Source organism: Palaemon carinicauda, chromosome 19 (assembly GCF_036898095.1).
Source record: "Palaemon carinicauda isolate YSFRI2023 chromosome 19, ASM3689809v2, whole genome shotgun sequence".
NCBI lineage: Eukaryota > Metazoa > Arthropoda > Malacostraca > Decapoda > Palaemonidae > Palaemon > Palaemon carinicauda.
This window is the reverse complement of record NC_090743.1, coordinates 84,082,949-84,110,738: the sequence shown is the minus strand read 5'-3', so window position 1 is coordinate 84,110,738 and position 27,790 is coordinate 84,082,949. Positions and strand designations below refer to the sequence as shown.

Below are 27,790 nucleotides of genomic sequence, written 5' to 3'. Positions count from 1 at the left end.
ACTTCTCATAACCATATCTGTTCCCTAATAGGGAACATTTAATATAAATGCTAGTTTACTGATCGGAGACGGAGAAGTACGAACGTTTTTGTCCAAAGAAGGAGAAACTTCCGTTACAAATGTTTTCGACATTCTCCAACTGAGTTTCGGACACGACTTTTAAGTTGAGCTACGCATGTATGCTTGTCATGTTCACAGTTCAGTGTTACTACTCCGTAGTAGACTTTGCTTATTACCTATCCAACAATAGATTGAAGGTACGTCTCAGTCTCCTCTTGGGGTTAGTTGGATACGTTCAGTAATTACCGTACAGTCTCCTGTCCGGAAAGTGATCTCTATGGAGATTCACCCTTATAACATAAGCTGTACTGATTAACTGGTTTACCGTTTGGTATCGGTCTTATTTGGCCAACCACACTAGATTAGTGGCAGTTGGAGAGAGAACAGGCTGTTCCCCTTCATTGCAAGAACGTGCAAATAGTTACATGTCTCGACATCACCTCAAGATGTGTTTATTGTTGTGCAACCCCCCCCCACTGGACAAACCGCGGATGGTGGATGGCAGACGAGAGCTTATGCAAAGAGGCCTATTTTCTCATCTTCCCTCTGGATCCGAGGCTCTCTTTAATGCGTCAGAAGAGGGGGGGGGGGCCATATGCCACACCATACCATCCTCGTCCGTTGACCCTATTCAGAAAGGTACCAGCATTCACCTCTCTTAGAGAACCATCTAGCAGTACGAAGCCTCAGATGGACGGAGGACAACTAGTTGCCCCCATCCGCTCTCGTCATTCCTGGTACAGGAATTTGCTTGTAGATAATGTGAACAGGACTACTCAGATAGTGGGCTCCTAGTGTCTTTGAATCATCTTGCATCCAACAAAGTCTTAACTTTGTGGGTCCCTGACTGTGGTTATGCTTGCTACAGCCCTGAACTTCAGGCTCCCGCTCGACCATTCCCCAGTCTCGGAACAGCAGGCCCTCAAACAAGATGTATTCCAAGATCGGTGGGGCGCCCTAGAGGTGTGCTTTTTTTCGATCATTCAATCTGGTGATAAAGTCCTTAACCAAGTCAGGATAAGCAAGATCTTATCAATGACTCCAATAGCTTCCCTATGGCATCCCGCAGAATGGTTTCCGGATTTTCTGCAGCTCCCGAGGGAGTTCCAAGGGATCTTTCTTCACGACACGACATGCTAACACTTTCCTAAGCTGTAGCTTTGCTTCGACTTCACGCCTGGGACTGTCCTACACCACCTCTCTCAGAGAGGCCTCTTGCAACGAGTTGCGGAAAAGATGTCTAGGCACCTCAGACACCTTTCAGCGTCGATCTTCCAGGCGAAGTGTCCGGTCCTTTGTGACTGATGTCGTGGAAGAGGATTCTCTCCTATCAGTGCCTTTACTTATACAAGTTTGAGATAACTTGTCCCCCGTCGGATCTCAACCTCCTCCTGGGAACACGGTTCCGGTCCAGTCCCTGAAGGCCCCTCTCTACGAACCTTTATGCCAGGCAGCAGATCGCTTTCTTACATGGAAGACGGCCCTTTCTATTCACTTAGGCTTTGACTAAGAGAGTTATTGTGTTGTATGATCCAGCTTCTGATATCTCCTACTCTAGGAGACAGGGAGAAGTAATCCTCAGCGGCGTCCCTGAGTTGATTGCCAAGACTCAAAATGCGAGTGTACTGTACCCTAGGCGCAGCCCATTTCGGATAAAGAGTCTTCGTTCAGTAACCGAAGACCCATCAACTGGGGTTTTTAGTTTTACCCAGTGAGGAATCTGTGGTGTTATCTTAAAAGAACGACACCAGTTCGCCCCAATGTGTCGGCACTGTAGACCAACACAGGGAAGGTCAAGAGGAGGATCACAAGGATTTTCTTCCCCACTGGAATCGCAAGGCTATTGAGGTTGCTCTCAATCTAGACCCTCCTCCATCCAAAGACCCAGAGGTCGTAACGTCAGTGGCATTGCTACTTCCCTGGCGTTCAAGAAACTACTTGGTGGTGCAGATACTGTTAGTGGGCATGTGGAAGCGTCAAGCGACCTTCACGGCCCACTACCTGCAAAGATGTAACCCACAGGAACATGGAAACCTTTTCCATCGGTCCTGTGGTGGTCGCACAACAAATGGTCTAAACTCCTCAGGCTCCTGGATAGACAAGTAGCAGAGGGTTGAGGGCTGAGGTTGCCCGGATTAGTCTGGGGTGAATGAGTAAGAATGACTGGCTCCTTTCTTCCTTTCACCTTCTTCCCTCTGGGGAAAACAGCTTCGCAAGCCTCAGCATAGCTGACCTCACCTCGCTGCAGGTAAGACTCATTTCCCTTGTGCCTCCTAAGTATAGAGTAATCCTATGTTACATCCCCAATACCTTGTTGAGGGAGGGTATTGGGTAAGTCTTAATAACAATAGGTTTTGTACTCGAGTTCCTATGTTAAAGACACGCCACACTGTTAGTTCCACTCACACACAAGCTTCTACAGGCCGCTATCAGTGCATTACCTCATATCGGCACTTAATTTTAGCGAGGGTAGGGTCCCGTCTACTATCGATCCCGGATCGAAATAGAGAGGACCCCGGGCCATGACCAAGGCCAGTTGATGAGGACTTCCTCCCTCCTAAGAGTTAGTCACCCCTATAAATAGCGGAGGGTTTGTATCTACGCTGGAACAAATAACAAATTTGTAAGTATTTTGTATTTTTCCTAGTATACAAACCTGGAGCTATTTATACAAATTGGCCCGCCACCCTGTCCCCCGAGAAGTCCTGCCATAAAGCCAAGTGGTTACTCAGCCGAGAGGTGTGAGTAAGCGGGGTAGCCAGTCTCCACCCCCCACCCCACCCCACCTCTGCTATTTAGCAGATGGTGGGGTAGTTATCCCTCACTAAAATCATCATGACTCGTCTTTCAGCTACGCCGAAGGTATACCCCTATAAATAGCTCCAGGTTTGTATACTAGGAAAAATACAAATTACTTACAAATTTGTTATTTTAAGTGCCCTTATCCAATTCATGGTCAACATAATGAAGATAACATTTGATGTCACCCTTTTCCATTGATTTTTATGACTGAAAACAAATGTTTTAAAATTTTAGGTGTTCAAGCGCAAATTAAAAGATTATTAATAAGTGATTTTATGTAAATTTCAAATTTGAAGTAGTTAGCATTCATAGTTCATGAGTATGAGCATGAAAATTTGTGTATAACTGATTTTTTTATGATTTTGTACATCTGGATAACTGAATGGTCTAAAATTCCAGATGTTCAAGTACAAATGGGAAGGATTCAGATGACAAGAAATTTGAGGTAGTTTTTAATTTTGAACTTGTCGACGACACATATGCAACAGGGTTATCGGGATCAGATGTGGATTCTGTATCGTCTTCATATCTGGACAGTCCTTTTGATGTTGATGGGATGCTCTTAGATGAGGCCATTCCATACACAAATGATGCCAGAGAACTTAAAGAAAATCATCCACTTATGTTGATGGTTAAACATAAACGTCTAAACCTTCTAGCTCACCCAGTGTCTGTAACTATAGTTAAGCATAAGTGGATGAAATTTGCTAGGTACAGTAGAAAGTTGCTTTACGTTTAATTAAGTATTAAGGTCACTTTATGCTATACTAACACTAAGCATAAAGCTCTTGATACTATCCTTCCTCTGCTCATGTTTAAAGAACTTATTTTGGAGTTCACCTTTTTATGGAATATGATAATTAAATATATAAATGATACCTTATCTTCCAAAATGCTAATATTTTGATGAAAATTAGCTTTTGAAATATTATTCTCCTGGAAACTACTCGATATAAAATATTGCTAACATTTTCATGTTACAAGAAAATAATATATTAGATTTTTTTTCACAGATGGGTATACTACTCTACACTGATTTTTTATTCAGTATTCCTAACTTTTCTCACTGGATATATCTTAACAGCTAGGTAAAGTACCTCCTTTTTCTTTAAATAAGTTTAATCACCTGGTTTACCTGTGTGTACATGAAATTTTGAAATATGTTACCATCCATACATAAAATTATAGAGTATTCTCTTTGTAAATGTACTTGAAGAAACTTTGATGCCCAACAGGAACTGGGGCTCATTTGGGAACCTGTCAGAACTTTCTGAAGAAGCACAAGTGAAATTCCGTTTAGCTTCAGAGCGTCATTCGTGTATGGTATGTAATATTTTCAATATATTTTATATAATGTACTCTTTTTGAGGCTGTACCATAGTGTAGGTGTATCTTATACAATACATTAATTATTTATGCTGTGAATTATTCTTTACACTTTTTTTACAAGTATTATAACTTGTACCATCTATGTATTACAATTAACCCCACAATTATATATTATTGTTGAAGATTTAGTACAAATAGGGTAGCAAACTGAATACGAATGTGCAAAATAACCAAATTAAAGGATATAAGGCCTGATTTACTGTACTGAGAGAAAAATAGTTTAAACGTTTAAAGGCCGTTCATGAATGACAGAGGCAAGAGACAGTGACATTGTCCTATCTAACAGGACAATGCCCTAGAGACTGACCATATATTCATATGATTAGCACCCAAGCCCCCTCTCCACCCAAGCTAGGACCTAGGAGGATCAGGCAATGGCTGCTGATGACTCAGGAGATGACCTATAGGTTCGCCCAAACCACTCCTCCTTAGCTCACAAGGATGGTGAGGTTGCAGCGACCAAAGGAACTAACAAAGGAAATTTAGCTATAGTCGATACATCTTAAGAATCCAGTATCCCTCGCCCACGCCCACATCTTCTCTACCCCACCGTGTCACCCTAGCTTAACCACCTCCCCTCTTACACAATGTACTCTCCTATCCATGAGCCAAAGTTTTCTGATCATGCAAGATTCAGAGGCTCTTGTGCAGTGGCGAGTGGTAACACCCAGACTCATTAGCCAAACTAGGAATGTTGTCCTTAATATCTTCAAGTATTTTGATGATGAGGACAAAACAGACCTTACACAAGAAATAGTGAAGGAAAACCTCTGAGGTGAAAAAAAAAAAAAAAACATTTTGCAAAATCAACAGAATCAGACTCCAGGGCAAAAGGAGTAGTGATGGAGTAATTCAATCAACACTATAATAATTGTCTGTTTTTTGTCCATGGAATGATTGATGATTTCAACCAGGAAGTGATGAGGATAAGCATAAAATAAAAAGCCTGAATGCAAAAAAAAAAAAAATAAAAATGAAAGCAAAAATAAAATAAAAAACAAGTAAAGTGGAGCTGTAAGTGAATTTTTTTTTCATTTTCATGACCCTGGTCTTAGTGTCCATACTGTTTGTTCTATTAAATCTGAAATGATTAAATTGCATTATTTTCATATCATCACACCATTTCTGTAGTGCTATGCTACTCAGGCGCAGTAGTTGCTCTTTACTCATCATGGGTAGGGGTGGCTTCTCTCAAGGGTCTATTACTCCCTGGAAAGAGTTCCATGACATAGAAAGAGAGAATTTTATCTTATCGTGAAGAAGAAACTTTCAAAAGTATGTCGATAGAACAGGTTTACAAAAGTAAGTACCAAGTTATAGATTCTGAAGCCACCTTTAGTCATTGAATGAATGGCCTTTTGAGGTTATCAGTGTCAACTCCAGTACGTTTTGGTGCCGCTCTTTTGGCGACGATGATTTTACCGCCATTTTGGCGGTAAATGGTTTTGGCGCTCGTAATTTTGGCGCTCGTAATTTTGGCGCTCGTAATTATGGCGCTAGTCCATTTGGCGCCAGCTTGAACATTTTCTGACCTGATATATATATATATATATATATATATATATATATATATATATATATATATATATACTGTATATATATATATATATATATATATATATATATACACACATCTGTGTTAATATGTATTGCATGGGTCAAAAATAACATAAAAATAAAAAAAGTTCTATCTATTTTCAGCAATACAGTATTAAAATGCTACAAAAATGAAATAAAATTAAATACTTTCACCGACATGTTAATGCATTTCATAGTTATATGCCAAACCACGTAAGTATTCCAGTGGTTCCCGTGAATCAAACTGCTGTACCAAAGTTAAAATGCATTCATCAGTCTTAATGTATTTTAAGTGTTTTCGAGTAAGAGGATTCCCCACCATTAGTTGTTCATAATAAGAATTACGTCCTTTCTGAATTCTCTTTATGCTATCGATGAATTTCCATATAACTGGGTGGTTCATTCCAAGTTCTGCATAAATTTTCCTGTGCGTAGCTTCAGCATGATTGTCCTGTCCACAGCTAATATCGTTGACTAAACATATTCCATATTTGTGTAGGGAAAAGTGGTGAACATCGGCCATTTCCCCTCCTCAGAGGTCTTCCTACATAATTATCTTCGACCCAGCTCATTAACGGCTGGAGTTCATCAGGTAAATATTGCGCCAAAGCATCGATGTAAACATCCATGTGAGAAATAGGTACAAAAGATAAAGCAACGATCATTTTGGCTTTTACTGAGAAGTCGGGGTCATTATTATACAAATGTTGGAGCCCAAGTTGTTTCAGGTGCTTATGAATATTATGTGCAAAATGGAAGAAGCAGCCTTTCAACTCCAAATCCGGAAAACATTCTGTCATTGCAGAAAAAGCTGCTTGTTCATAATCACAATAAATGCCCTTTCGTTTTAACTCTGCAGGCATGAATATCGTAATAACTGGTTTAATATTACAATTCTCAAATCAGACGAGCCTTTGGTGTAAAGAGGTGATCACTAAATGAGACAAATTTGCTGATGGTCCTTAAGTTTGTTTCTTGGCGCCAAAACAGCTCATCGCCAAAACAATGAGTGCCAAACTGTCTATCGCCAAAATGGCGGCGCCAAATCGTCAGCGCCAAAGAGTCGGCGCCAAATCGTCCTGTTCCGATATGTGTCATAGCCAAGCAGCAAATGATATCGTCCAAGTGTGGTACGATAATGTCACGCATTGTATACAGTGCCTGAGTAAGGTTCCGTCAACAAGTGATACACATAAGATGCATCGATTATAAGAGAAACAAAACAGATGAAAAGTAAAAAGCAGAAAGAAAGCAATCAGAGAATCAAGTTATCAGTAAACAATCCAGACACAAATATGGAAAATGAAGATTTATATGGACATTCAAGAGGCCATTTGCCAAAAATTCAAGTTCCTTTATAAAGAATATTTGTTGTGACACTAAATACAAATCCTTTCACTCTTTATTACGGGATATACTTTCAGCCAAGCAGAAAGACTAGCTATATGACATTAAGCGAGGTGTAACTACTCCACCACTAGTTAGAGGGGGTACGGGGGTAGCCAGCTATACCACTCACACACACACCGGTGTTGACTCGTCACTTTTTCTTTTGCCTCTGCTGAGAGTGGATGTTGTCTCTCTCCGCCTCCCAATTCTGACTGCCATTTGATTAATTTTGTTTTGCTTTTCTCTTTTCAGGTGTGATTGTTTCCTTATTTGGTCTTCATACAACCTGTCCAGGACTTGAGGAATGCTCATGCGGTGCCTTCATGTCCTTGGTTGACCCCAATCCTCACTCGTGGTGTCCATCCTGCAGAGGACGGCCTTGTACGCAGGATGACACTGTGAGGAATGTCGGGAGTGGTCTTCCTCCCATTGGGAGAGATTCGGATGGTGGCGTAAGAAGTCTAAGAGGGACTCTTCTAATATAGGGTCTTCCTCGAAGTCGAAAAAATCTTGGACTTCTTTAATCCCACAATCTCTTCCCAAAGCTTGAGCTCTCTAGGTTTCCTCTTGGGACCGGTCGAACAAAAGTGTTAACCGTTGAACACCAGGACAACCCCAAGGTTCAGAGGATACTGTCGCGTCCCCTAGCGAAGCGGCACCGCCTTTTTCCTCAGGGGTAGCCTTCTTCTTTGATGATATTTTACAGATTTGGCTCTCGCTGGGTGTTGCTGGTCCCCCATCGAAGGAACACCTTGTTGAGATACTGCAGCTAGGAGCTGAGAAGAAGCAAACAACAGTTTCTTCAGAGGTAGAGTTGGAACCCCTGCCAAGGAGTGTCAAAGGTTTTGTGCGAAGAAGTTCTCTGCGCCCGCTGCCACCGACGTTTCGGAAAAATACATAGCAAAAATATAAATTATTTCTAGATTTATTACTGTACAGTACATATTTTTCATTTTTTATTGTTTAGGTTATATTTGTATTAACCGGTTTTATTTGTTTATCTTCAGTCCCTCACTCAAAATTTTTCTTTTTATTACTGAGTGACGGTGCCCTGCACCCAGGGGGGAAACGTATGGTAAAATTTAGCTTGTCATGCTTGGAAATTGGGACACTAGCCAGGTTTCTTGGTGATGGTCTTATAGTGTCATTTTTCTTGCCCGAAGTTCCCTGAAAAAACAAATATAGAAGGGTTTGTTGAACCAGGACACTGCATATATAGTAATTGGACCTTTTAGGGAAAAAATACTGTATTTGAAGGAATGTGTAACGAAAGACAGTAACCTATGTGTCTCTGGGGTACTGTAGTTATCGTGTATGATTGCCTTCTATTTAGTGTGGTGTACAGTAGGTTAGAACTTGGCAAAAGACCCTCAAAGGCAAAAAGTCATTGTTTGCCGTTAGTCTATTAATTGCCTAACTTAGTTTGAGCCACGGTGCAAGTTATTGGAGAAAGGAAACGACGGTGTTCATCAACAGAAGACAAAACCATGGAGCCATCGATTAAACAAAAGCAAGATGGTGGAACATCAACAAAAAAAAAAAAAGACTGAGAGAATAAACAGCAAGTTCAGGATAAAAATGCCTACAGAGAAGATGCAAATAATTCCTTGGATGAGTTCTTGAAGAAGTGAACATTAAGGGTTTTCAAGTCAACAGATGCTTGTTGTTCTTTGGCCCGCAGCCCTGTGAAAAACAGCATTCAGAATTATCTGCATTGTTTATTCTATTGTAGGATAACCGGCTGTAACTGCATTTTAATATTGTCCAGTAGCTTGCATGTTTATATACAATAGATTATCATCTTTAAATTATTCTGGGTTGTGAGAACAGTGTATTATTACTAAGGGAGTGCCCAATGTGTGGGGGAATAGTTTTTTTGCCAAGTCTTTAAAAAAATAAAAACTTCTCATTTTCGTCTAGTTATTACTGGTCAAGGTTCATTCAATATTGAAGACCTCTATATCCTCATCACTGTATTTTTTTTCTCACTCAAAATAAATATTTTTCTTATTTTTGTAAATATCATTTCTTCCCACTACACCTTTCTGTCCCATTCTCAGCCACCAATTATATCTTTTTGTGTCATTTGGAACCTTTATAAAAATCTAACCTGAGATTCAAGCTATTTATTATTTTTGCTGATTTTCCCAGAATTAAATGAACTGTCATACTACCTGTTCATTCAGCAAGCTCAAGGCAAGAGAAGATAGTAGGGAAGTAGGGTTCTAACTGGGTCCCCTTGCCTAGTATAAAATCAAAGGGTGGTGTCCAGTGCCCAGTGCTCAGTTCATCCTTGATTGCTTACCTTTTACCAAGATTTCGGAGTATTCCACCATTTCTTTTTGTGTAGTGAAACGGAGTGTGGTCAGCATTCGGACATTAGGCAGTCTGTGTGCTACAGCTGGCCACAGTCTGCAAACCACTGCATAATTTCTGGTGCCCAGACCTGGGAAACACCAACTTTTAGACATGGCATTGCCCTCGAACAAGTGTCGAAAGACTAAGAAGAGCCTAAGTCGGGATGTGGAGAGCCTTGTTACGATTGTCAGTGACCTGGTAACTCAGGGAAAGTTCCTGACACGTAGAGTGGCGACGCTGAAGAGCGTTAAGCCGTCACCAATGTGCCATGTTGCCACTGGGGTTACAACCACAGTGACCACCAGTGCTCCTTCTATGTCCCCGGCTTGGCCGAATGTCAATGGTCTGGCAATCCCTGTAACTGTAGCTTAGCCAGTGATTGGAGGTCTCCAGCCCCCTCCAGGGTTCTCACCATCACTCCCACCTGTACCAGGCTTCTGGGAGTCTCCTGCTTGGAGTGGACCTCTTGCCTCCACGGCTCTTAGGTCAACCAACCCTTTTAGTCCACCAGAGACTTCCACAAGTGGACAAGGGGAGCAAATCTTGGTTGACCAAGCAATGTCCGGCAGACTGAAAAAGGCTCCAGTAGCTATGGGTGAGGCAGTTCTTTCCTAGACAGGGACCATTTCAAAGCAGAGACGCCAGGCCAAGGAATAGCCCAGACCAGCATTACCCGAAACATTAACCATGTCCTAGGAGTCAGTCAGTGAAGATTCTGGGAACGAGCTTCTGGTGACACTTCCAGCTACTGCCTCAGTGTCAGCTCAGACGACACTGTCCCCACCAACCATGTCCAGTCCCTCCAGACAGATCTCCACATGTCTGACCTGCTCAAGGCCCTTGACTCTAGGAAGAGTCCTAAGTCTGGAATCTTCCAACTAGAAACTGGCCAGAGTTTTTCCCAATTTCTGTGGGATTTTGAGGCCTACTATGCCAGTAGGTATACCGCAGGAAGCTCCGGTCGCTGTATCGCTGAGCTAGGAAGGTTCCTGAAGGGGGAAATCAAGAAGGCTTTCTCGGCAATAGGGGGTCCCGAGATCTTAGACCCTCATATGAAGGAATGCCTCCTCGTCTGGTACCAAGAAGCCTGACAAAGACGGGATGCAGGGAGGAAGGCCCATTTCAACAGTGCTTTCTGTGGAGAGAGCGAACTGCTGAAGATCTATGCTGTGCAGTTGGCCTCCTTATATCAGTCTGCATATCCTCGACGTAGTTTTGACCGGAGAGAGCTGAGATGAAGGCTCTTCAGAACGGTGCCAAGCAAAGCTGCGAGTTGGCTGGAGCAGTCTCTGGCCACCATCAATGTCTGCTGGCCATCAGGCCGCTTGGCAGGATGTCCTACACCTGTTGAGTGTTCTCGATGAGGCATCCCGTCAGCCAGAAGGCAGAGGTTTTAGCCATCAGTCGTGTGGGACAGTCATGGCATGGTCGTATGCCGACAGGATTGCCATGGCTGCCCCCAGCCGTTCACCTGCCCCTGACCAAGTGCATCCACGCTCTCCTCCTCGACCTGTCCCCAACCCCACACCTGTGAAAGTGCGCCTTCCACCGTCGCGCCCCCTAGATAGGTCTCCTCAGTTCCAGAGGAGGTACTGTGCTTGGTGCAAGAAACCAGGGGACCTTGTGGACGAGTGTCGTAGTCGCCTCAACCTGTGCCTACACTGTGGTTCAGCCAACCATCATGTTGCACAGTGTGGGCAACAGGCAACAGCCGCCGATGCACAGAACACCTATCCAGTAAACAGCTACTGCCCGCAACCCTGGGAGGGAGACCACCTCCATCCAAACTCCTTCTAGGTGGAGAGCAGTACAGTACTGGTGAAGGCTACTCCCTCCCCATCATACTATTGTCGATCAACCAGTAGCAGGGAGAGCCGAAGTGGAAGCGAGTCCAGTGGTTCTTCTCAGACTGTTTAGAAGAAGACGACGAGCAAGATGTCAAAGCCCAGGAAGTCATCAAGAACTGAGGAGTATAATAGGGTGTTAAACACCAGACCTTCTGTGTAGAAGATGGGGCTACATCGATGGAGGGAGTGAGGGCTATGAAGTGTACTCCTAGTACTCTGGTGGCACCCTCGGAAATTTCGATTTCCAAGGTTACCCCGCAATCTGGAAAGGTCATTGTGCATCCAATGACTCTATCAGTATTGGCCAATGATAATCTGTCCTCGACACTGTCCAAAGCTTCTCCAACAGACTCCTCCAGGGAAGAAGCAGGACTTGAGGCTGTATTGAAAACCCTTCATAGGGTTAACCTGGTGCAGTTGCCTCCTGTACCACTCATGGTTGTCCCAGTGGCCATGTCGGAGTTTCCTTTGGGAGGGTTGGATGCTCTCATTGACTTCAGAGATGAAGTCAACCTCCTGTCATTGAGCGTAGTGCAAGATTACCATCTGCAGATGGTACCTGACACCATTTGTCTTAAGGGTTTAGGACAAACAGGAAATAAGAGGTTAGGTACTGTACTGTTGACCGCTATACTGCATGGAATGACATTCACCTCGAGTGTGTTCAATGTAGTGCCTTCAGGAACTATGGCTGAGCACGTAGTGCTTGGATACCTGTTCTTGAGATCAAATGGGGTGATAGTTGACGGAGCCCGAAATCGGCTGAACGTTGGTAGTACTCCATAAGAGCCTCTTATTGAACCCAGCATCTCTCCTTGGTCTTCACACATTGTTCCAGTCCAAAAAAAAAGGACAACAGTTTACGGTTGTGTGTGGACTACCGTAGACTAAGTAAGGTGACTGTCTCTGATAAGTTTCCGATGCCAAACATGGCAAACTCCGTATTTGGGCTACAAGGCGTCAAATATTTACAACCCTTGACCTGGTTCAAGGATACTACCAGTTACTGTTGGCAGAGGACAGTAAAGAATACATAGCTTTCTAGCTTTCTCTACCTCCTTTGGACACAGGCAGTTCAGATGCCTATCGTTTGGACTGAAGAATGCACCTGCAGTGTTCTAGAGAGAAATGCAGAGTTCCCAAAAGTCAAGGTGGTTGTCTACATTGATGACATCTTCATCCTTGGGTCTTCTTTCGAGGAACATCTGAAACGGGTAGAGTGAGTTTTAGCTACTCTCCAGAAGCACGGACTCAAGATAAAACTCAGGAAGTGTTCTTAGGTTCAAGCTGAGGTCAAGTACCTTGGTTATCTAGTTGGACATTCTGGTATGTATAAGCTGCCAGAATATATCCAGAAAGTGGAGGACTTCCCTAAACTTACCACTGTGCGTGAGCTACGGGAATTCCTGGGACTGGTATGGAAGTTTATACCCATGTGCTCATAGATAGTCAAACCGTTATCTGCAAAGACTGGAGGATGTAAATCCCAAGGGACCAGAAAACTGAAATGGACTGCAGAAATGGACTGAACCCTTGGAGTTGTTTATTGACGCTTCGGGTGAGGGTGCGGGTGCTTGTTTGTGCCAGGAGTCCTTGGCACATCCAGGGGAGCGTTGGGTGATAGCATAAGACTCCATGATCTTCCTTGACTGCAAGACCCGTTGCTCTACCATTGAGTGTGAGTTGGCTGCTCTGCGATAGGGAGTGAAAACCTTCAGGGCTCTTCGTGATTCATTGTGATCACCGTCCCCTGATGTATCTTCATGACATGAAGATAGTGGACAGTCTTCTAGTCCGGACACTGGAGGACCTGTCCGAATTTAACTTTGTTGTTAACTACTGTCCAGGTGATCAGAATGCCACAGCAAAACTGGTTATCCTGTTGGACTGCATTAACTGACTGCTTGCTACTGAACCTGCTACTCCCAAGTTGCCTACTGGACTGGCCTTGTACAAGGAGGTTCGTGGTGGTCCAGATTCTCTTATAGAATCCTTGGAGCTAGTCGTGAACTGCTGGATGGAAGGGTCAGGTGTTGCCAAGCTCCAGGATGCCTTAGTTCAGCAGTTTCTGAAAAACGCTGGTCGACTAGGCTTCAAACTGGATAAGACTAGTAGGAACAGGATCAAGGCAATGTGTTTTCCAGGTACAGTCCCAGCTCTGGAGTTGCTCTTGGCAGTGTCTAAGCTATTGAACTTGGAAATCTAGGTCCATTCAGGTCCCACTTGTCCTGTAGTCTATCGTGATCCATGCGTGACTAAGTCTCAGTGTGTGCATCGTCAGTGTCTGTCTGGGGTGCATCTTAACCCTCTGATCTAGCTCTGTAATTACGCCCCACCAACTGACGTGATTCTGGGCCATAAGGCGGAGGTGAAATCTTGTGCGCCTGATGCTGAGGGCTTGGTAACTGATGATCAGGGGCGCCAGACGAATGTCCTGTAATTCAGTACGTGACTGTAAAGGTACCTTGTCAGTCCACTTCTACGCATGTGTCTAAACACTCAGCAGTAGGTCTACTAATGATACAGGAGACCTTATTTTTTGCGCTTGTTGATACAGGGGCACAGGTTTGTCTTGTAAATGAGTCTCTACCGAGCCAACTTGGCATAGAGTACCAGGTACTGTCAGGTGAACAGTTAGAGGGGTTGACCAGTTCCTGCACCAGCATTCTAGGCTTTGTTCAGCTAGAGGTGAAATGTCCTTGCAGGTGGAGACTACCACTGTTTAACTATGCAGTGGTAGCTGCCAAAAACATTAATTTTTGTTTTGTTATTGGTTGGAATCTACTGGATGCAGCCTACCTGACACTGGATTCACCCCAAGAACAATTGGTGTATGACCACAGTACTGTTCTTCAATTGTCTCTCAAGGTTCTCTCAGTCTCCCCTCTGCATACCGAAACCACTGTTATGAAGGTGACTGACCCTGAAACTGATCATGGAGTATTCTCTGGGAATGCTCTTCTGTCCTATAGTCAGGTGGCCAAGATCCAAGGAGATCGACAGATCCAATCTGTCATCAAGATGATCTACTCTGGGGTTCCTGCATCTTGAGTTCCACGCTCCTATCTGCCCTATAGGAGATGTTGGTCTGACCTGGAAGTGCACCAGGGTTTGCAAGTGAAGCGGAACTCAGGTGGCCCAGTAGTCGCTTTCAATGTCCTGATAGACCTAATTGTCAAGACACGCCTCCAAAATGGTCAATGGGGGATTGGGAAAATGACTAAAATGCTACGTCGACTCTTTTGGCACAAATATTTGATTAGTGTAGTCAGGGATATGTGACGCACATATTGGGAATGTTTTTCATGCCTGAGGTTCCCAAAAAAAAAAACAAAGGCAGAAGAGTTTGTTGAACCAGGACACTGCATATACAGCATTTGGAGGCATGTGTAACAAAAGACAGTAACCTACGTGTCTCTGGTACCGTAGTTATCTTGTACGATTGACTTCTATTTAGTGTAGTGTACGGTAGGTTAGAACATGGCAAAAGTCCCTCAAAGGTAAAAAGTCATTGTTTGCCGTTAGCCTTTTAATTGCCAGACTTAGTTTGAGCCACGTTGCAAATTAGTGGAGAAAAGAAATGATGGTGTTCGTCAACTGAAGACGTCACCATGGAGCCGTCAATTAAACGGAAGCAAGATGGTGGAACATTAGCGAAAAAAGAAGGACTGAGAGACTAAACAAGTTCAGGATAAAGAATCCTACAAGGAAGATGCAAACAATTCCTTGGATAAGTTCTTGAAAAAGTAAACATTAACGGTTTTCAAGTCAACAGATGCTTGTTGTTCTTTGGCCCGCAGCCCTGTGAAAAGCAGCATTCAGGATCATCTGCATTGTTTATTCTATTGTAGGATAACCAGTTGTAACTGCATTTTAATACTGTCTAGAAGCTTGCATGTTCATATCCGGTATGTTATCATCTTTAAATTATTCCTGGTTGTGAGGACAGTGTATTATTAGTAAGAGAGTGCCCAATGTGTGGACAGATAGTTTATTTTTCTTGTTTTTGTAAACAGCGTTTCTTTCCACGACACCATTGTGTCCCCTTCTGAGCTACCAACTATATTTTTTGTGTTATTTGCTACCTTTATAAAATTTAACCTGAAATTCAAGCTTTTTATTATTTCTGCTGATTTTCCCAGAATTAAATGAACGGTCATACTACCTGTTTATTTAGCAAGCTCAAGGCAAGAGAAGACACTAGGGAAGTAAGGTTCTAGCTGGGTCCCCTTGCCCAGTATAAAATCAAGGGGTGGTGCCCAGTTCATCTTTGATTGTTTACCTTTTACCCAGATTTCAGGGTATTCCACCGTTTCTTTTTGTGTAGTGAAACGTTGGAGAGTGGTCAGCATTCGGACATTAGGCAGTCTGCGTTCTACATCTGGCCACAGTCCGCAAACCACTACAATGTTCAACCGGGTCCGAGCTCTCCACTGTCGCCTGTCACACCTTCTGCCGTTGGAGACTGTGATTCTCCTTCCGAGTTCACTCAGCCTGCGGAAAGGGAGCAAGGTCCGAGGCATGTTCTATTCTTCTCCACCTCATGATTCTTCAAGGCATCGCCCTGCTTCTCCTCCGCCATTCTGTAGTTCTTCAGAGCGTGACTCTCCTGCAGAGGATACTCACTGACAGCAAGCTCGATGCTTGACTACTACTACTCATACTGCTCCTGTATTTGGCTGTAGGAGTTATCGGTTATCACCGTAGAGGACCCTACATACCTTGGTCAACGGAGTCTAGTCCATGCCGCACTTCCTTGCACCCACCGTCACTCCCTGGAGCTTGCCAGCATGTGATAGTCCTTCTGTTCACTATCACGCTTCTTCTAGAGTCCACTCTCCTGCTTACTAGCATAGTTCAACACGCTCCTACAACTAATGCTGCCAGGAAGCTCATCATTGACGAGACTGGAACCTTTCTTCTACTGATGAGAGTTCGCTGACTCGTCACTCAACGCCAGATCAATGGTGCACGTCCAGACAACCCACGTGTCATCGTCACCGTGAGCTTGTTTGTACTGAGCGTGACCATCCTGCTTCTCGCGACCACCTGCCTGCTCGTGACCTGCAGTCTATGTGTGATTGCCATCCAGTGCAAGACTACCATTCAATGCGTGACTGCCATTCAATATATGACTACCATTCAATGCGTGATCATCCTCTGGTACACTACCATGATGAACCTTCTCTTAGATCTATGAGAACAACGAATAACCCAGCTTATGTCCGTGAAGCACACTTGTCCAGACCATCTACACCATCGTGCAAGTCAGCGCTGATGCATTCCTTTGACACTCCTCCTGGATCTGCTAAGTCAGGCCCTGTGCAAGTTTTTCCTTCTGTTCGCGATCTCCCGGCAGCTCGTGATGAGGTAGTTTCAGGCCAGCCAACGTTTCACCTTCCAGCAGAGTATCCGCGTCAGGTTCTACGCAGCCTAGCAAGAGATCCTCCAGCTAACAATGGCCAACCAAGTCCCATTCGCAGCCACCCGTAAGGACGCAGTGAAAGAGCAGGAGTATGCTACAACATGTCCAGTAAGATCTCCACCTCGCATTTTCAAACCAGAGTGAGAAGCTATACCGGTTCTTATAAGGCCAAGTAAGTGACCTCTCGCCCCTCCTTTTCAGGTGCCGAAACTGCAGACTCCTGGGAGGCAGTCTCCACCTTGTAGGCTCCCCAGTGAGAAGTCCTTCCTTCCGTCCTTTGATAAGCAAGTTCCATGGTTCTATGCTTCGGTGAAGGTGGTGAGTCAGGCCCCTCTGGAGCTGCCCCTGCTACTAAATAGCCTGCAGTGGCCACCACACCCAAGATTCTGCTGAAGAAGTCAGTTTCTTCTACGTCTTCCACTCCTTTGTCTGACTCCAAATTGCCGGACCCTTCCAGGGAACCACCACTGCGGATGATCGTCTCCCCGCTTAAAAAGATGTGTGTAGCTGCGGGGACTACTGGTTCAGTACAGCAGGACTTTTCTCAAGTCCAGCTAATTCAGGTCCTGACCACCAAGAAGCAGAGGAGACAGAAGAACCCTACGCACCCCCTGTACAAGCCGGGGATTACGAAATTCCTAACATCAAACTACCATCTTTCTCCCATTGAGGTCATTCCTCCAGAGCAGCGTACCACCTCCAAGAGTGCGCACTTATCCCCGGCAGCTCCTTCCCCAAGGGAAGATCCAGTTTCCAGTAGGCGCAGTAATATCTCTAGACCTTTGCTGCTCGAGGAGTTACTTCTTCCCTGAAGGAAAAGTAAGGATGCTAAGACGGTCCCTAAGAATAGCACGGGCAGATCTTCCTGGCAGATCCAGAACTTGCTGAACCTCCACGGCAGCTACAGGAACATCAGCAAGAGACATGCTTTCAGCTTCTAGATATGATGCCGACCACGTCCCACCACGGGCTTCTACGTGTGAGAGCTTGTGGGTTGATGAAAACCAAGACTCAGAGATAGAGGACTACCTTTCAAGGGGTGCTAGTCCTACGTACACTGAGGCGGAACAAAAGGAGTCTAAATGTGCCTTCTGGCAGGTCCTGGCCCGCATGAGGGCCATCAGTGGCTTAGATAACCTGACTGTGGTCCCTCAAAAGGGTAAGGACACTGTTCTTGACCACATCTACGGCACACAGCTACCTCCCAAGGTCAGCGCAGCTTGGCCCGGGTCTAGGGGGTTAGGAAGAAGGCCTTCACCCAGATAGCCAGCTCTACCAGTTCCCTCCAAGCAGGCTCTTTCTCGAAGCTTCTGCTACCACCTTTCGTCCTGCAGAAGAGGTACTATGTGGTATCAGATGAGCCTCGTATGGTCATCCCTCTAGATCCAGCCCTAGAGGCCCTTACAGGTTGGGTCTCCTGCAATAAACTTTCAGGCCTTCCGGTCACTTTCATTGCTGCGGACACCTTGAACATGGTGAAGGTAGTGAAGTTTGGTTTACAGGTAACTTCGTGGCTGGGCCTATGGTTTGGGTCAGTGGGTCACCTCATCGGGACCGAAGATTGGTCCAAGGACACCCTGAGGAAGTCGATAGCTACATGTTCTCAAGAGAAGTCCCCTCTGATGGTCCAGCACTTTGCTGCAGTAGAGGGGCTTGAGAGTCTCAATGATGAGCTGGGCAATGGTGGTAGGGTGATTATCCAATCTGACAGGTTCAACCACACCACTAAGGCCAATTTTGAGAGACCAGACTAAGAATGGACCTCTATAGGCCTTCCTCTTTATTTCAATTTTTCTCTTCTAGCTGTATCTGAATTTTGATGACAACCACTATAAGAGGATTGACCAGTTTTTCTATATGCTTCATATTTAGATGCCACCACCCTCTGGAAGACCCCATTGGGTGCAGACTTAGTCTGTTAACAGTCGAGCTCCAGTGTTCTGGTTTTAAGTCTACCATATTTGCTGGTAATGGGTGATGCCAGGCATTGGAGTCGTTGGTGGGAGGGGTAACTATCCCCCACTGACTATTGTACGGCCACCTAAAGAGAGGCAGCCCCTCTCTAACAGAGGACTGATCCCAGCTGAAACTTCTTCCCATGTTGAACCACATGGGATAGGAGGACTGACATCCTCTGATAAGAGGTGAATAACTCGGCTTGCTGTTTGTTTGCAAACCAACGACTCTGATGACGACCTGGAAACTAAAAAGGACCGATTTACTGATGTTCCAAAACCGAGTAATTTTGGCTACATAGGGAATCTGCAAATCCTTCATGTTACCCAAATTCCAATAGATACTGATTAAGGTGAGCTATATAGAGCATTTAAGAGTTATGGAGTGATATTGTAGATAAAAAAGAAACTTCAAGGTGATAAATGGGATTCTTGGGTATCCTTTAATAGTTATGATGAAGCATTTAATGCCATAAGTAACATTATGCATGTTAGAATTAATAATTTGAATATTAAGTGTGCTTTGTGTGATAAGGTACCAACAGACTTAATCGTATACAAACCTGTCGACTGGTGTGAAAAAGATCTTGATGTATGCAAACCTTCCAAAAGAAAGCCAAAATCACCAATGTCCCTGGTTGTTGAGCCTAAAGGGAGTACAGGGAATTTAAAAATTTGTAAATCTAATAAGAAAAAAGTAGGAACCATTGCTCCAGGTGATATATCTCGCTTTGGAAAAAATAATTTCCTCATCCATGCCAAATCATCCACACAGTCGGTATATTATTTAAACTAAAGACAAGTAGTGATGATATTAAATTAGATGTTAAACCCCACATAAATATAGATATGGAAGGGGAGTAGTTTTCATTAAAGACCTGTATGAATTTACAGGAGAGGAAATACTGGCCATGTGTCCATTAAGAGTATGGAAAGTAAATAAAGTTCCTAGAACATCTATGATTATCCTTACTTTCCAGATGCTGATGTACCTTTCCATATTATTATTAAGAATGAAATTACTGTATTAAATTTCAACTGTTTTAAATTTGGATACCCTTCTAAAGTTTATAAAAACAAAAATAAATTGTAGCATGGAGAGTGTAAACTTGACGCCAGATGTTAGAACTACAACTCAAATTGTAAATCCACTGATAGGAGCTGCAAACTATATAAGTTGGAAGAAGCTGTCCTTGACAAATCTAGTGTGGATCACATAAGTACAGGGCATGCCAAAAGACTATTGAATAAACCAAACAGCCATGCAAAGGCATTAAAATCTAGAGGAAATTTACCACAGGAGACATCAAACCCACCTAGTACTGCCAGTAACTCTAAGAATAGAAATAATCGATCTAATAACAAAGTACAGTACTGTATGACGAGGTAATCATATTGCCTTCTGAGGCTTGGACCTGGTGTATTAACACTGGGGCATTGCCCGTCTCTGAACAACCTTCATCCCCCCATTACCATCAATATTACTAACCTTTCTTAGGCCACGCCTTTCCCTGATTTGATGGAGGTTCCACTTAAAACCAAGTTACCAGGTGCACCTGTAGTGGGAAAGGTGCAAAAACCTGGTAGCTCACCACCTATTAATTGAAAAAGAGAGAGACCTCAATCTCTCTCGCCCCCCTTCCATAGGAAACATTTTAGTTATGACATCAAATAAATTTGATTTTTTGTCTGTCGATATTTCTGATCAACCATAAGATAACTTGAAGAAATCAGAAATTCAAGTTGAGGTCCACCATTGCCCAAACAATTAAATCGAAAGGACACAGAAAAAAGACAAACATAAAACCCAAAATATCAAGACCCTTTCTAAAGAAACCTCTTGGAAATAATGTTTGATCAAAAACTGCCAATGGGAATTCTTCATCCAAAGGGTCTTCTAGAAAATAAACAAGTTTTTTCTTCCATTTTGCAATGGAATTGTCAGGGTTTAAGGGCCAAATATGAATAACTTAAGCTCCTCATTTAAGAGCACTCCCCTATAATTATATGTCTACAGGAGAGCAAACTTGATGATAATATTCCTGGTCCTCGCGATTATATCAGCTATAGGACACTATATGATCACCGAGTAGGGAGCCATGGCGGAAGTCTTATGTACATTCATCGAGATGTTCCCCAAAAATCTTTGCCTATTCGTACTCCTCTGCAGGAAGTGGTTGTACAGATTGATATAAGGAGAAAATATACAATTTGCTCTCTGTACTTGCCTCCAAATGATAGCATTTTGTATGATACTTTAGTAGAGGTGATTCAACAACTCCCTCAACCTTTTCTTTTACTTGGAGATTTGAATGGTAGACATCCTTCATGGGGCGACATTTAATCAATTACGAGGGGCAATATTATATTATCAATTGTGGAAAATAAAGATATGGGACTCTATAATACAGGAGAGCACACACACTTTCATGTTCAGACAGATACCCTTTCATACATTGACCTTTCAATTGTAAACTTCAACTGCCTTCTCGATTTTGAATAGAGAACATTAGATGATTGGCACACTAGAGATCATGCACCAATTATTATAAATACAAACAATAATTCACCCTTACAGAGATAACCACGATGTAACCTGGACAAGGCAGACTGGAATAAATTTTGGGATTTAAGTGAAATTGAAGGGAATGCAGAACAGTTTGAAAATGTAGAAGATGCCATAGACTTACTGAATGGAACTACATACAGCAGGAGTCAATTCAATTCCCAAAACTCCAGGGTTATTTAAATGGTAACCAATCAATTGATGGTCAATAGAACTAATTGCCCTGCACAGAGCCACAAGAAAATATATTAACTCAATTACACCAGATGTCATACTGAAGAGAATTTAATTATATACAAGAATTGTAGAGCACAGTTCTGCCATGCAATGAAAGAAGCTAGGCGCCAGTCTTGGATATCCTTCAGGTCATGGACCAATAAGTTATTTCTAACTTCAAGAAACTGTATACGAAGCATTTATTCAAGAAATGCTTCGATGTTACAGGCAACACCAATCTCACCCTTCGGAAGGAACATTTCAACATCGTACATTGCGTGAAAATTATTGACGATGCATGGCAGGGTGTCACAAGACGAAGTCTTAATTCAGCGTGGAAGAAATTGTGGCCAGTCTCCGTGGCTGAGAGGGACTTTGAAGGGTTCGATACGACAGACCCTGATGACCCTGAACCTGTTGTGATGGGATGGATGAAAACGTGTCTCTTGGAAAGTCCATGGGGCTGGAGATAGACGAGGCAGACGTGAACGACCTTGTCGAGGAGCATCAGGAAGAGCTCACGACACAGGAATTGATCGAGCTCCAGGAGATGCAACATTCGGAGGTGTTGCAGGAGCTCAGTAGCGAGGAGGAGGTGGAAGACGAGGGCCGCCTTTCTATGGCAGAAATCAAAGACATGTTAGCGAAGTGGCAGGAATTTTCAGATTTTATAGAAAAGAGGCACCCGGACAAGTTGGAGAGTGGCCGTGCGTTAGCCTTTTGTGACGACACTTGCGTGCGTCATTTTCGCAACATTTTGAAGGGGAGACAAAAGCAAACATCCCTAGATAGGTTCCTTTTAAAAAGGCCATCGAAAACTGCAGGTGAAAGCGAGGCAAAAAGAGCCAAGCTGGAAGAAGAAAAGTAAAAAAATGAAAAATGAAAACAAAATGTAGAATTAAGTTTAGTGTAACGTAAGATTAACATTCTATTTTTAAGTGTGTGTACAGTAAGCTCATTTCATTGAAGTTGAATTTAAAGTTAAGGTTATGTTACGTAGTGTTACAAAAGTGTTGTGTACCGAACGTGTTGCCGTCAAGTCTCTCTCCTCCCCGTCCTCTCTCCCTCTTCCTCCTCCGTACACATTGCCGTTAGCCGCTACCATCTGTCTTGAAGGTAAGAACTCCATAATAATGTTACATTTCATAAGCAGTTCATAGCTATTTGTTATTTTGTTAGAGCAGGATGTTGATTACAACAATTAAAAACATGTTTTTCCTCTGTAATATACCAGTTTTAGGGTTTTTTTCAGAGGGTGGGAACGGATTAATTTGTTTTTAGTTATTTTATAAGGGAAAAATTCATCTGAGATACGAGCAAATTGAAATACGATCTCGGTCCAGGAACGGATTAAACTCGTATCTCAAGGTATTACTGTTCAGGTATTAATATTGTCTTTGTAAAAATACAAAGAAAAACTTTGAATGCCCTATGACATTCAATCATTTTTACATTCGTTTTTCTCGCTTTCGGTAAGAATTTTATCATTTCAGCTCTGCATATTTTCCTTTAATGAGTTTCTAAAATTTCTGAATATAGTAAATGCTTATAGTACTGCTGTATATATAACATATCATCCGACAATTTGTTACAATAGGAATTTTAGTGGTTGTTATCCCTGACACTTTTAATCTGTTGCAGGACTTGCCAACTGATGTTAATCTACCACAGAGCTTTTTTGTTGAATCTGGTAAATGGGTTATCATCATTATGGCAGCAATCAATATCATGAGAGAAATATTCCAGTTTTATCAGGTAAGCCTCTACAAACTTATGCAGATTATGAATACGGTATATCCTTTCAATTTGGAAGAGAATTTTTTAGGGACACTTGTTCGAGAAAGGGTAAAATAATGTTTAGTAGTGAATTTGAATATGTCTATGGTAATGCATTGTCATTTTGTCATACTGTACTGTGGTGGATGAAAATGGAGAATAATTTCAATAAATTTATATTTTTATTAATGATTCTAATTCATGTTTCAGAAGAACACAAGTTATTTTACGGTAAGGTACTCTTGATAACATAATGTTGTCACACCACGATGGTATATTTATCACCAGATACACTCTTCCAAGAAACTGCTAGCTCACATTCACTTGCATTTTTGATGTTCCATAGCCCTATGATAAAGCTACTTGAATAATTTCCCTTATCAAACCATGGTGATAGACAGTACTGTATAATATATATCTGACAAAGAGTACTTTACGATGATATATGCATTCATAACATTGCTCAAAATCCCATATGTTGTGGCATAGATTCTTGATACTGGAGTGGTGGTCTCATGACAGTCTGTTTTGATGATGAGTTGCAATAAGTATTGCAACAGGAAGTTTTTTTTACTGTTTTGTAAGTCACTTGTCTGAGAAATTGTTCTGTTTGCATGTTAACAAAGTATTGAAACTATAGAATAGTTCTGTGTTCAACATTATGTTAACCCGTATTCTTGTTGTCAATTGTTAACTGAAAATCCCCTTGTGACTTGGCCTTATTACAAAGTGATATTATTTTACTATTCAGTAATTGTTTCTGAAGTTGATTAAAAAGGAAATATTGTTACAATTGTTGATATGATATAAAATAAGTATTGACTTAACCGAACACAAGATTAGCACATGGAGTAGGTATGAGGTATTCGTTTCTACGCATATGAAAACCTTTTGTCCTTTAAAATAAGGAAATTCTTCAGTGGAGCTGGAACAACCATTAAAATTGTTAAAAAATTAATTAACAATAGGTGGTGATTGCAGCTGAATAGCCCTACGCACTCTCCTGTTAGAGACTTCACTTTAGTCTTCATTTGCAACAATTACAGATATACTGTTGTGTGCTATCTAAGGCTGTTTAATCTTTTTCTCATACTTTTTAGCTTGAATGGTAATTTTTGTGGCTGTGTTTATAATGAAATACAGTAGGAATTTTAGTGAAGGGTGTGCACTACGTTGCTTTATGGCTAAACTAGCGATAGATCCTCTTTCTTGATTGTTTGTAGTTATCCCCCTATGGTGAGTTTAGATTGTCTCCTCCCACTAAAGGTGAGTGTACTGTAGAAATGGGAAGGCTTGGTCTTCTCCATCATCATTCTTGACAACATCCATAACATTACCTAAGAGACTGTTTAGCACTGCACTGCTTACTGAGTTTGCTGTTTTCTGAGCCTACTGAGTATATGACCCTGGTTTAGTTCCAGGAAGTATGCTTCAGGGGCACTTAATACCTTTTCTGGACCAATGGCCCACCTCTATCTTGTGCATAAATAGTGTTTGCATTATCCTCCAATATCACTGAAAGCCTTAGCATTATTGGAGAAATGAAAGTTGTGTTGGAAAAGATTGCGCTCAAAGATGAATCTCAGGGCTTTTATAGTCAACTCTTCATGATGGAGAGGTCGGCAGAGGGCTGGAGACTGGTCATCAACCTCTCTCCGTTAAACCAGTTTATACAGTAATAAAGTGCATGCTGGAATAGTATGAACTATATAGTACAGAGTTTCACCAGAGGAGGATTATGTTCTTTCAATGGATCTGAAGAATATGTACTTCCAAGTGCCTAGTCATAAGTCATCTTGGAAGTCCCTCCGCTTCTTCCTTAACAAAGTGAGTTATGGGGTCTTTGACTAGCCAGACAGTACTTCATTGGATCCTTCTCTCTGGTTAAGGTTCATTTTCCCTTTGCCTACACATACACCAAATAGTCTGGTCTGTTCTTTACATATTCTCCTCAGTCCTCATACACCTGACAACACTGAGAAGATTACTGATCAATTCTTCTCTCAAGGGGTTTACTGCTGCACTGTATTTGTTCAGTGGCCACATTCCCTTGGTAAAGGTAGGAGAGACTCTTTAGCTATGGTAAACAGCTGTTCTAGGAGAAAGACACTACAAAATCAAACCATTGTTTTCTAGTCTTGGATAGTGCCATAGCCTCTGTACCATGGCCTTCCACTGTCATGGGTTAGAGTTCTCATGCTTGAGGGTACACTCGGGCACACTATTCTATCAAATTTCTCTTCCTCCTGTTTTGTTAAAGTTTTTGTAGTTTATTTAGGAAATATTTATTTTAATGTTGTTCTTAAAATTTTCTGTTTTTCCTTTCCTTTCTGACCTATTTTTCCCTGTTGGAGCCCCTGGGCTTATCATCCTGCTTTTCCAACTAGGGTTGTAGCTTAGCAAATAATAATAATAATAATACCTGTTAAAGACGCTGTGTTTGGACTGTGCAGTACTGCCAGGTGTTCACTCAAGTGTTAATGCTCATGCAGCTTAGATCTCTGATAGCTTCCTCGTAGAGCAGATGCTACAAGATTGAGATAACTTTCTTGAGTTGTGTTGTCATCTGGGGATTATGATGGATTGGGAGAAGTAAAATTTCACACCCAACTAGGGGTTGAAATATCTGAGTGTCTGACAGACACAGCAGGTGATTACACTAGAAAGCTCGGGTAGTGTGACCAATCTGTCCAAACAGTTCTTCAAACTTGATATTAGCAAGCCTTCTTTGCCACCTTTCCTCATTGGAAAACTTTGCTCCTCAAAGGAGTTGCTGGTATCACCAGAGATCCCTCTAGCAGTATTGTTTGATCAATCACTGGTTGATCTCTTGAGTTTCCCTGTTCTATCCTCTTCCAGTGGGACAGGAGGTATGGGCCGATCATTCCCGGTGGCTAGATGATTGAAAGCTCAACATAACTTTCTCAGCGCCCATCCTCCAGATGTGCAGCTATTGAGATGTCATGAAGGAGGGTGGGGCATGTACGTGGGTGACCTGGTGATGTCATTGTGGTCAGTAGAAGAAATGCATCTGCATCAATAGTATGGAAATACATGCCTTCCTAGAATGTTGATAGCATTGATGAGCAGCAACACCGCTTTAGTAGCTTGTGTTAACAAATAAGTAGGCACAACTGGAATGGCAATTATGCTATAGAGCAGCCATGCCAGATCTCAGATGAACCTGATTGCTCCCAAGTGACCATGAGCTGATTGGTATCCCTAGGTGTTAACATATTTAGCAAGATTGTGGACTTACTCTTAGGTCTATTCCAAGAAGCACCTTGAGGGAGTTGTCTATAGTTGTGAAAAGCTTCGAGTAGTCTTCCTCACCCTGGGAGATCTCAGACTCCGGTATAGAGCTTGAACTGTGTTCTCAAGTATAATTATCTTAGACATGCCCAGTATGAGCCATTGAAAAGGTCATCAGACAGAGTTCTAACTCCCAAGACTGTCTTTTAACTAGCAGTAGCTTTGGCGAATTGAGTTAGTGAGTTGCATGCACTCTCTTGTGTACCCGAATAGGTTGGAAGGTGGTTTCTTAATTTTTTGCCCGAATTTATGAAAGAATCCAGAAGGTGTTGACACGCAACTCAGGTTTGAAACCTTTTACATCCCCTAGCTTTATGAAGTGTTTGATGATAATCGAGAGGAGAGTCTTTTGTGCCCCATGAGGGCTTTGCTGTGCTATGTGACGAGTACTCAACATCTCAGGCTTGAGTGTCAGCAACTCTTCCTTAGCACTAGTAGAAACAAGAAGTCGTGTCAAAAACAGTATCCTTCTGATTCCGTGAGATAATAAAGAGAAGCGCTCATGAAGTCAGAGATATCAATCCCACTGTAGACTGCAGTCGAACAGGTGATGGAAGTTTGAAAGCGCCAAACAACATTCATAGCTTTTTATTCAAGGGAGCATGCCCACTTGTCCTTAAAGACTTTTGTTATTGGCCTAGTAATGCCAGGTTTAGTAGTTGTGTAACCAGCTCAGCTCCCATATAGTACATGAAGCATCTTGTCTATAGTAATGTTTGATGAATGTAAGTTTTGGTGGAAAGGTACGATGACTGACTTTTCTGCTTCTTCTTTCCTTCTAGGGATAAAACATTTGTACAGTTACACACTGGATCTGATATTGATACTAGTAATCTACATTTCTGAGCATCATTCTTGTTAGACTGGATCTATAAGTAGTGGTTTTCCCAAGTCTTCCAATTATCAAGGGGGAGGATGGTGGAATGAATGCTTACCCATTGGCCATCATGTGCCAGGTATTTCATTCCAGGCTGTATTACCCCCTTCCAGGGAGAAAGATTCCTTTATCGATTGAGTACTATGTACATAATCAAGTACTGGCCAAGCTCTGTCAGTTTACTCATCCCTATGATGGGTTGATACTTCATTGATGGAGTCATCTCCCTCACTCCCTTAG

At 42.6% G+C, this 27,790-nt stretch overlaps 1 protein-coding gene across 7 annotated transcripts in view; it reads left to right on the top strand.

The window, feature by feature from the left end:
• Positions 1 to 27,790, top strand: part of LOC137658700 (transient receptor potential cation channel subfamily A member 1 homolog) — a 351,715-nt gene that overhangs the window by 224,253 nt on the left and 99,672 nt on the right. For all 7 annotated transcript variants that reach the window (XM_068393691.1, XM_068393693.1, XM_068393692.1 and 4 more), the window contains 4 exons: positions 3,262 to 3,573; positions 3,876 to 3,950; positions 4,098 to 4,185; positions 23,227 to 23,340. In XM_068393691.1, the coding sequence (XP_068249792.1) occupies positions 3,262 to 3,573; positions 3,876 to 3,950; positions 4,098 to 4,185; positions 23,227 to 23,340 (589 nt within the window). The remainder of the gene's footprint in view (positions 1 to 3,261; positions 3,574 to 3,875; positions 3,951 to 4,097; positions 4,186 to 23,226; positions 23,341 to 27,790) is intronic.